We start from the raw sequence: 11,172 nt of genomic DNA on the forward strand, positions 1-11,172 counted from the left end.
TGAAGAAGAGTTTCTTATTTTATACGAAGAATACCAATCAGAAGAATAAGGGTACAAGTTAAAGCTAGCTAGCTAGTTTTCAAAACTGTAGTCGATGTTTTTATTTGAACTTTCCTTTCCTAAGCCAACACCTTTTGAGTTAAAGAAATCTTTTCTTGATAAAAAAAATATAGTTCCTCGCGAAGCGAGGCGCGGAGCGCCGAGCCGCGAGGTTCATAATGTCGTCGCGCGCGAAGCGCGCGTGTATCACTCAAGCATCGCAAGGCCAGCGTGATTTTCCTCTTGGCTATAAATCTATCGAGTTTGGTTGGTGTCCGCCTTGACGTCATCCAGTAGTGACGTCAAAGTGCACTATGGGTTTCCAGGCAACCGATTGCCATCGACCACAAAGCTCTGGGTTTTCTTCTTGAAGACGGGTTTTTTCATCTGTGAATTATAACAATGTTTACGGTCGGTGAGTCACCACCCAATATCTCAGGTAAATAAAACAGAACAGCAAACTCAACAACGATGGATTCAACAAGTGGCTGGAAATCCTCGCTGGGAAAGATTTACAAACAAAACTCCGCAAGAGCGAGGACGTCGACTTTAAATTCAGCGCGAGTAACGGCACATCGAAGACAAACACTGTCAACTAGAGACAGAGGTTATACAGCGACCACGAATACTATATGTAAAGACTTAGCAACAAAATACTACAGTTACACTGCAGAAGAAGCCGACGAAGGGAGGGAACACCGACTGCCGACGTTTCAGTATTCGGTCAATAGAATTCGCAAGGAGAGGCAAGTTTACAGTCAAAATTATCTTCTTCGATGCAACGATAGGAAGCAAGAATTATACCATCTGTAAAATCGTCAGGAGGAGTATCTTTGCAACGGACTGAGGACAGCCGATCAGCCTTTTCACCGTTTTACAGTAAGCTTTATTTTACAATGAACAGTTTACAACACCGATAATGGTTGAGGTCACACTAGAGACTTTACTATGGTAAAAAGGGCTTTACTATGGTAAGTTTCGTAACGTCTTCTTTACCGTAGTAAACCTGACAGGTCCACTTAAAAAGGCATTTGAAACTTTCCAGGCGTTTTTTCTCGCGTGATCGGTAACGTGAGAGTGATAAGTAAAACAAATGATGGCATGCTATGACAGCTGACTAAATTGAAATTACTGAACTGTAACTTCTTGAGCGTGACCCTCACAAGTGTACAAAGATGGTTCAATTTGAGAGAGTATTGTTTTCTGTTGTGAGCATTTTGCTTTTAATTCTGCTGCTCAGACGAGCAAGAAGAATGCGCTCCCTTGTTACCTACCTTGGTTTCGAATACGAAGTCAGTGAAGATGTTTTAGTGACAGGTTCATTGATCACCCATCGAAGACGTACTCTTAGAGAAAGAGCGGCATTGCGAAGGCAAGCGTGGGTTTACCCTCGAACCCTAGAATGGTTTGAAGAAATGTACAGAAACAGAAACCTTGAAGCACTGTGGAAAAAGCAATCACCGATGTTCTAAAGCTATTCTGTTATGTGACCGTTTTTGAAACTACTTTTCTCAAAAATCATGACAAAATGTCAACAAAACAAACAAAGTTTAGATAGACTAGAGATATACCCACCTATTTTTTTTGGTAACTAGATGGTTATCGGTGATGGGTCATCTTTTTTCTTTCCGCGGTAGTCATGGAAATTAACCAAGGTAGAGTTTACCATAGTAAAGAGAAAAATGCCGGTCACACTTACGGCGCCGTTTACTATGGTAAACTTGAATTTACTATAGTAAACTTTCTCTAGTGTGACCTCAACCATTGCTTCTGGACTGATAGGGGTTAATTCAGTTAATTACTTCTAAAAACGATTTCAGTTTCAGTTATCGTAAATGGGACACTAGAGACAAAAGATAGAGGAGTGCTTATTTTAAAGGAAGGCTAATTTTATTCTTTCGAATTTCAACCTCAAAATAACATATAAACTGTAATAGTTGCAAATGAAAAAAACTTGAACATTAAACAGGAAAACGGAAGTGTAACCTTCACCTCGCGTGTGGTTTTTGGCCATTTGAATTTCAATCAGTAATTCAGGATGTCCAACCATCCCGATCTCCCCGGGATTCTCCCGATTTTGCTCGAAAATCCCGAATCCCGACCAATATGCGATCGGGATAGGAAAAAACCCGATTTTCACATCTGTTTTGATAAATACACAAGAACACCTAAAAGAGAGTGCGCTTAATTGAAACTGATACCCTGAAAACGTAAATATACCGCCTGAAATATAAAACAAAATCGAGTACTTGTATGTGAAAACACTCAAATAAAAATAAGCATAAAAATAACACTCAATTTAGCGAACATTTTAGAATGAAATCGCCCTCTCAGAACACTAAAATAGCGTTTCAGAGCATCAAAATTTCAAAATTTTCTCGGATAGCATGCTTCCAGACCCCCTTGGTGGCTCGCACCCTCGGCGCTCACGTGATTCGTCGGTTATTTAAAAATACATCCCGATTGTACGTACTCACAGGTTGGACTGTCTGACTATTAAAAATTGAAAATGAAAAATTTACAAGGTGATTTTCAAGTTTTGATTCATTTGATCATTTGCCGCCAGTGCTTGCGGCCGACACCGAAAAATCCGCACCCACAAGCAAAACCTCTGGCACTCTGGGTATTCAGGAAGGCAAAAAAAAATATTGAACAAAGGTTAAAACTACACCAAATATGGACAGGGTTATGGGCACCTGATTCGGATTATTGAATAACCGCCACATGATCAAGAATACGGAACTTAACACCGCTGATATATTCTGCTTCAAACTAGAGAGGATACTCTTGCCTTTCTATACCTTTATCGAAAGGCGAGGAGGGAAGTGGACATTTTGCAATCTTGGGGCGTGATTTTGACCTAATTTTAGGGCAAATCGTCTCTATGAGAGAAAAGTTACTTGGAAATACAAATTTGATAGCGTCATGTCATATTGAAAAGAAACACGACTCTTTTCCGGTTGACGTGCGTCGCTTAAAAACTTCTTTGCTTAAGCCTTGTAGAAACATTTGTATTACAGGAAAGCAACAAATACTGATTAGCTTTCAAAACCTCCGATCATTCAGTAGCGGATGTGTTAAATATCGCAACAAACGCAATAGATCTGCATATAAACTTTGAAATCCAAGTAGCGGTAAACAATCGCGCGCGTAACGATAACACAAAGTGTTAAATCAAAATATCACGTGAAATTTGAAAAAAGACGGATCATTTAAAGTGTTCCAGATTATAGGGAAACATTACGTATAAAACCAACGGAAAGCGTTGGCCTCTTGATCTAACCAATTAGTGATGGAAAGAAATTTTAAAAAGAAGAACCAGCCTACCAGCCTACCAGCCAACACTCTCCTTCTGACAGTCAGGCCATACTTTTGAATGAGCCTGTTTTATAAGGGCGAAGGGAGAACATAAAACCTACCAAAAAACTTAACGAGTGCATTCGACGCAGGCTAATTCAGGGGTATCGAACGTGCCATTCTTTTGAGATGTTGAAATGGTAAGAAAATCTTTTTCCTCATAGTATATTCTTCTGTCGTTTTATCCTGTCTTTCATGCGAAGGTACAGCGACATTTTTCGAATTCAAGCACTACAAAACCAAAAAGGACATCATGAGGACGAGATGTTTCGAATTCATGGAGCAAGATGAGTTCAAGCCAGGTCCCACCAGCATAGAACTGTAAGTAGGAAGATTTAGTTTGTAAACAGAGAAGTTTGAGATTGTTTTTGTGGTTCCACTAGTTCCGTGTACTACGACTAGTCCCGCATTAGGGCTCACGAAATACGCGAGCGCGTATGAGATTCTTCGTGCGCGAGGACAGGCGAGATACGGTGGAATAGGAGCAATGAGGGACCTTAATTTTTTCTTCTTCCTCAGTCTCGCCGACGAGTGTCTCTCTTTCCTGTGTCTCCTGTGTCTCGAGGCGATTTTCACCCGCGCTCGCGTAGTTTCTGCATCCTATTATCCATGAGACAATCTCTTCCAGACGTTCAGATTGTGAAGGATAACGTGAAATCCGCCCTCTCGCCGCCCCATCTCTGCTAACTTCTCTTTGTGCACTCCACACTATCTCAATCCCTGGAAAAGGCTGTCAAGAAGATAGTGAAGGACCACTCGTATTTTACTGAATCTGCTAGATTTGAATTAACAAAGCTAACAACAACATTCTTGATGATTAGCTCTTAAGTCCGTTGCACAGAAAGCGATTAAACATGCCACAGCACTCCAAGGAATAAATTAGGATATTATTGATACTTCTGGTCAGAAAGAACCAAGTAATTCAGCTCTGACAGTGGCCCTTAAGCATTATACTTAGACTTAACATGTAATAGAGCATACACAAAACTGAAAACTTTATCTTAGAGATTATTTTACTTTTTAAATACATTACACAAACGTGAACAATAGCAGAGATTTTAAAGAAGTTATAGCAGTAGTTTATATTGGGGAAGGGTCAGTAGTTATACGAAGTATATATTTTTAAGTTGCTTTGCTTGTGTCTATTCGTTGTTTAATCAAATTTTAATGCAAACTGAACTGAGATTTTTTAAAGCCACTCTTTTATTTTAGATAGACTTTGTGGTGCCAATTATGGATTATCTTTGCTGCATATTCATTTGTTTCTAATTACTTTATTTTTAATCAAGTTGGAAACATTTCTTGGAATTTATGTTGTATAATAAAAATCAACTCAAGATGTGCAAAGACTGAAAGGAAACAAATGGTCCGAGATGCACATTCCGTCTTATTGTGAAATAGTACTAATATATTTAGTCTGTGTACAAGCCGACTATTAGGGGTTTAAGGTGTTTTATTCATCTTGGGTGGGTCCAAATAAAGAGAAATCTGTTTATAATGTTCGTTTCATTCCCTCCTTACCATAATATCTAAGCAAGTAAAAAGATGGAACGAGCTTCTGTATTCGTTAATATTTTCATTCATAAAGTACTAGACCTCTCTCAAAGTGCAAAATTGGTTAGTTAAGAATATGCGGTATGTTGCAAACGATTATTCTGAAATCCGAACATTATACCTTTTTGGCGTTAATTATGTCTAACAATGTCTACTTTGTTTTGGTTTTGAAATTGTTGTGTGTGTTGTCTTTGACAGTGATCGTGGTACTATGCTGATAATCCCAGTACAAACACGTGAGATGCATGGTGTGGTTTGTTTAATCACAGGCACATGCTATGCACGTGACTTATTCACTCGTACTTCAGTTGCCGCTGAGACTGCGAGGTGGCAAGTCAAACTAACGTTCTACACTGTAGTGATGGATAGCATGATCGGCAGATCTGTCTGGGCTTTACGATATAATGACACAATGTCAGGAGACGTCAGTATTTCAAAACTCAGCTGCTTTCAACCTTCTTGAAGTTAGTCAGGTGAAATAATACATCGATGCATTGGCTGGCAACTTTTAAGGAATCGCTGGCTTTGTAAGGCCTCAGTTTGCTTTCATTTCTTTTATCGTAAGGTTGCTCAGTCATGTTGCGTGTAGAGCTGGCTGTTGTCGTTAGTTTGGGTTTAATCGTATCAGCGTTCGGCCATGGCCGTCTGATTGATCCCGCGAGTCGTAACGCGGCTTGGAGGTACGGTTTTGACAATCCGGTGCACTTCACAGACAACGAGTTAAACTGTGGTGGATTCAGTCGTCAATGGAACAAAAATAACGGGAAGTGTGGGGTATGCGGGGACCCGTACGATATCAAAAAACCGGAATTCATCCACCCTGGTAAATACGCCAAAGGCATCATCACCAAGACTTACAGAAAAGGCCAGGAGGTTGAAGTTAAGGTACACCTCACTTCGAACCACAAGGGTTTCTTCGTTTTTCGTGTGGGGAATATTGGCAAACCTCCCATTACAGAAGAAAAGCTGACGTACGTTCTAAAGCAACGCAATGGCCAGACGAAATGGATTTTACCTAACAATTTGAACACAGTCTTCACAATCCAGCTACTGCTGCCCACGGGTCTGACATGTGATCACTGCGTGATGCAGTGGTGGTACAGCGCGGGAAACAACTGGGGGTGCGATGGAGATGGAACGTGTGGCAACGGGCATGGACCACAGGAAACTTTTGTGAACTGTGCTGACATCAAAATCACTGGATAGATGTTTCTCTCGAGATGATGCCCCGAGATAATTGAAAAACTAACTTTGTATTGAAATCAGGGAATGTAATAGGAAAAACGTAGACAAGTGAGTAATAAGGAGAGTAATGAAGTGATACCACTTGAGTTCCATCAGGGCTAATTTTGCATACTTGTAAATGCTGTTTGTCGCAGTTGGAATAAAAAATATATATTAAAAAAAGTAAAAGATGCCTTTCTGTCTGAGTTTTCTCTAACCGTATTTTTTGCGTCTGAAACAAACTTAAAAAGTGTTACGCGCGTTCCGAAAATGTCTCTTTCCATATCCTGAGTGTGTATCGTACGCCTTTTGTTTTACGGTACATGTTCTGTACACCCTATCAATGTCAGTCATGTCAATCTTGCAATGTCGCTTCGACACATGTATGTAGTTGAGTTAGGAATGCAGTGAGGTTCAGCTGCTCCCTCTATTCACGAACTACGACATGAACTCAGTGTGTGTGTGGCTGAATAAACAACTAACAAAGTAGTTTACCAATGCCATCTTCCATATTATTTCTAAAGTCTCAATTATATGATACAAAGCTCTACAACAGGACCTCTACGTCAAGAACTCACTACTTACTCACGTGCGTATTTTCAGAAAGAGATTCTTTGAACCACTGTTGGGAAAAAAACCGGCGTAAAACTGATGTCAGATTCAATTTGATTCTTAAATGATCCTTGCTTTTCAAAAAATATAGGGAATCAATAAGTGTTCAGCTGTCCAGGGTGTAGCAGCTACTTCCTAGGTGACGTGGAGGACGCACAAGATGTGTCAATTCAGGAAGTTCAGCTGCTCTGACTTTCCTGACTTGTGTTCACTGAAAGCTGACGTTTTATATCCAGTTCTTTTAGTTTGCTCTCATATTTCTTACTGCAAGACCTCCCGATCATGTTTCTCACAGAGTTGAGTTTTGTTCTAAGCGTAAGCTTAATCCTATCAGTATCTGGCCATGGCCGCTTAATTGATCCCGCCAGTCGAAATGCTGCTTGGAGGTATGGCTTTGACAATCCACCCCACTACACAGATAACGAGTTGAACTGTGGCGGTTTTAATGTCCAGTGGAGCACCAACAAAGGGAAGTGTGGAGTATGTGGTGACCCTTATCATAAGAAGGAACAGCCCCACGTTTATCCAGGAAAATATGCCAACAACAGAATCATCACGAAGACTTACAGAGAAGGCCAGGAGATCGATGTAGTTGTGGAACTTACTTCGAATCATCAGGGGTTCTTTGTGTTTCGCGTGGGTAAGATTGGCAGTCCTCCCATTACACAAGAAAAGCTGAAGTATGTTCTGAAGCAACCGAACGGACAAGAAAAGTGGAAGATAACCTCCCATGGAAATGATGTGTTCAAGATCAGGCTTGTGTTACCCAAAGGCCTAACATGTGATCATTGCGTGATGCAGTGGTGGTACACTGTGGGAAATAACTGGGGCTGCGATGCAGATGGGTGTGGCTTAGGTCACGGACCGCAGGAAACTTTTGTGAACTGTGCTGATATTAGGATTACGGCCAGTGATGGTAGCGTAGCAACCAACCCACCCTCTCCACAGACAGAACAACCCCCTCCTCCCACACAAGCGCCCCTTCCTTCTACACAAGAGCCCCTTCCTCCTACTCAGCTTCCTGTGACGACTATGCCTCTTCCCACAGATGCCCCTAATCCAAGCGGCTGCAAGGCGACGGGAGCCTGGGCTGGACAAACATCTATAGACCACTGGTGCGTGGTGAATTGTGGGAATGGGTACTGTCCGGCTCATATGTGCGTGTGTAATTAGAAGAACACCGCTGACATTAGGGTATATGGGATACACGTAAAAGAAAAGATATCTTTGTCAATAATTTGATTTATGAAATCTTGTAAATCGATATATAGATATATAACCTAGAAGGGCGCATGTCAAGGCACTGTTTCGAAGGAGGCCTTGTATTAACAATAAGCCAAAAGGTACAGATAGTGTCTTGACAATTTCCTCTTTCTGTCAACAGATTATTAGTTGATTAACATGTATCTTCTAAAACCATTTATCGTGTGAAACTGCAAAATATCACTTTTCATTCTTTGTCGCTCAGTTGGGATGCATGTTTAATAACCCATTTCGCGTGTCGCTCAGCCTCTTTGTTAAGGGAGGCCTTATTCGAAACCATTCATATAGAAATACATTTACTTTGCGCGTAGATGAGAAGTCTTTTTCATATAAAACGATGATCACCAGGATTCACTTTGAATCGAAAAAGTGGCTGAAGGTAATTGGAAAATGGCCTATATTTTTGCTGCAGCTGTTACTAGTACCACGCATGCTCAGAGTGTCCCCAGCAGCTGGACTCTCGCATGTCAGTCACATGACATGAATCTGTCAGATAGCGCTGGAACTCTATTTAGCTCACCTGTGATCTCTATTTGTTTAAAACGCAGCGAAAGGCATATATGTCTGTATAAACATCCAACAAAGAAGGGTTTTCTACTGGGTTGAAACATGCTTCAATCCAGGGTCGAGCTGAGGTTATCCGGTACACGCTCTATGAGTGCAGCTAGTGCCCAGTTATACAAAAAACAATAAGTTGGTGTATATAAGCCAAAGACACCCAGTTATATCGTTCAATGAATTCTTTTCGTCAATCGACCCCTTGCCTGCTTAAAAAAAACATGCCGCTGCTATGACCAAATTTATATTGGCAATGCTGTAAATATTCGCTTTATCTCATTTTACCTTCTTGCTTTTGGCATGATTTAAGAATGTCTTCAGTTTGAATGTTATTCATTAAACGTGAACAGCTTAGCAGTACATTACATGACAGAAGAAGCAAAACAAAAACGGTGCTGTCAGGTACATGTCCTTATGCCCCCCTGAACAAATTCCGAACTACAGATGTCTGTACTGGCTGGCAGCTTTGATAGGCCTGTAGTTAAACATAATCATGGTTTTAAGGAAGAAAGAAGGAAGAAGACTGAGCTTTTATATATGGGCCGACCACCAGTCTAGAATAATTGAATGCTCACAGCACCTGAAGTAAAGTCAAGTGTTTCATGTTTTACGCTTCTGAAAGAGTTAACCTTACATTGTTCAACACCCCTTAGAGACATTCACTTAACTTGACTGCAAAATCTTAAAAACACTTCGGACGTATCTTCATCTCGGAACTCTTGACAGAGACCCAGTTATTTTTCCAGTGGTACCAGTTCATTCCTGGGTCGAAATTCACCTTGGCGGGACTGTAAACACCATTCAGATTGGATTTGTAGCAAGAATTGTACCACCAACCGCCCATCTTCATGAGGGCACAGTCGTAGCTGCCGTCCTTATCATTATCATGGCCCCTGGTGGAAAATGACATACCACGATGATAATCAAGAGAATCTCCAGCAGTGCCTACAATAAAAATAGATATTTGTCATGTTTTCTCGGACATTTTTTTGCAGAGATATATTTGCATCTACCCCAATAATTTAACTTTCTGTAGTTTTTACTGCTCATTGTCCAAATTAAAATAAATCAAACGTTAACTTTTCAATTATCGCAGTTTTTCTGTATTGTAGTTCTTGCCGCGAAAAAAATTGCCCATCGACAGCATCTTTTTTTTCGCAGTCTGATTCTCTTTCAATCAAAGTAGTTAACTAACCTGAATACCTTCCCAAACTCAGCTGATATTTTGCTCTCTCACTTGTCACAGAAAATAAGCTGTAGTTTGCAAATGCAGTGTTTCCATGATTGTCTTCCAAGTCGACACGGAGTTTATAACCACCGCTTACAGTCAGACGATGAATCTTGTCCAAACCGAGCCAAAACTCACCGTTCAGATTGCCAAATCCATTTTTGTAATCATTCCAACCGAGAAAGAAATCTACAGAGCCATCTCGCCTCTTCTGAAACACCGTCCAACCTCCACCGGCTGTTTTCTGATCACAGAACACTTCAAACTCGCCCAAACCATCAGGATTGATTTTATACACTCCACTGATAGTGTCACCGTTTTTGTAAACTTCAGCACAGTTCTTGTAAACTGAAAATAGCAAAATGTTTAGGGTTATGTAACTATTCCTCTCAACTTTCTACATTTTAAATCAGTGAAGGCATCCACTTTTATTTGTTGTATAATAAGACTAATAATATTTTCATCTAAGGCCACTTTAGCGCAGTTCTTGTAAACTAAAAATTAATCCCAGTAAGTAGAGCAATCACATTATTATCATTATTTCTTTCGTTTTTCTATCTTATTCTTCGAGGTACCATAAATAATTTGTTCACAAAATTTCTCCTGAAGAACAGCTAAGAACTCATAAACTAAGAATAGTATTTCAGCGAGTTAGAAACCTTTTCCGTAGCCAGACCCAGTAGTTTTATTTTCTCTCAAGGCCCTGATTTCTTGTCGTATTTCCTCCAGTTGCTGCTCGATTTTAGTGCAGTTTGGTCCACACAGTTGAGTCACACTGCAGTGAGCTTTCTGTGGCAGTTTTACTGTAGACTTGGCACGTACCGCGATAAGGTAAGCGAACAGGATAGTTCCAAAACATTTCATCTTAACTCCTTAGTATGAGCAGTTTTGGGAAACAACTGTCCCACATTTACAATGGACAACGAGTTAGAGAAGAAATGATACTAAAACTTCCGCAGATGCTTCGTATTAGGCCTTGACACAAATATCCTTATATTTTTTCAGATATTTAGAAGAGATTCTCGTAATATATCAAACATGAGATGCAGTGTTTCATCACCAGATGAAACACCGAGAAGAGAGTTGAAAATACGACGCGCAGCGGAGTATTTTTGACGAACTTCGAGGTGTTTCATCTCGTGATGAAACACTGTGTCGAATGTTTGATATTTCTTCTCAAACAAAATCATTCTTGAAGGAGAAATTAAGGATGCAAAAATGAGCAGTTTTTCATCTGATATCCAAACACTCCTTAAACATTAATTTCCTTTGAATTTTCTTTATGAATTATTAATGAGTTTGAGAAAGATATTTAGAAAATTTTAAAAAAATTTAAG

General features: G+C 40.1%; 4 protein-coding genes across 5 annotated transcripts in view; 3 read left to right on the forward strand and 1 right to left on the reverse strand.

Moving 5' to 3' along the window:
• The window catches only part of LOC140944987 (L-asparaginase-like), a 255,222-nt gene that overhangs the window by 156,208 nt on the left and 87,842 nt on the right, over positions 1-11,172 (forward strand). The gene's annotated exons all lie outside the window — the stretch shown is intronic.
• On the forward strand, positions 5,329-6,312 carry LOC140944994 (uncharacterized). Its single transcript, XM_073394111.1, has one exon. It carries the CDS (start codon positions 5,527-5,529, stop codon positions 6,154-6,156), a length of 630 nt encoding a protein of 209 aa, XP_073250212.1. The 5' UTR covers positions 5,329-5,526; the 3' UTR covers positions 6,157-6,312.
• Positions 7,004-8,245, forward strand: LOC140944991 (uncharacterized). The gene has a single exon (XM_073394108.1). It carries the CDS (start codon positions 7,069-7,071, stop codon positions 7,957-7,959), a length of 891 nt encoding a protein of 296 aa, XP_073250209.1. The 5' UTR covers positions 7,004-7,068; the 3' UTR covers positions 7,960-8,245.
• The window catches only part of LOC140943267 (fibrinogen-like protein 1), a 5,610-nt gene continuing 3,338 nt past the window's right edge, over positions 8,901-11,172 (reverse strand). Inside the window, exons 2-4 of the mRNA XM_073392335.1 lie at positions 10,495-10,707; positions 9,803-10,183; positions 8,901-9,552 (exon numbers count right to left, since the gene is read on the reverse strand). Of these exons, the coding sequence (XP_073248436.1) occupies positions 9,290-9,552; positions 9,803-10,183; positions 10,495-10,707 (857 nt within the window). The 3' untranslated portion in view covers positions 8,901-9,289. The remainder of the gene's footprint in view (positions 9,553-9,802; positions 10,184-10,494; positions 10,708-11,172) is intronic.

The sequence above is a fragment of the Porites lutea genome, chromosome 7 (genome assembly GCF_958299795.1).
Source record: "Porites lutea chromosome 7, jaPorLute2.1, whole genome shotgun sequence".
In the NCBI taxonomy this organism is placed as follows: Eukaryota; Metazoa; Cnidaria; class Anthozoa; order Scleractinia; family Poritidae; genus Porites; species Porites lutea.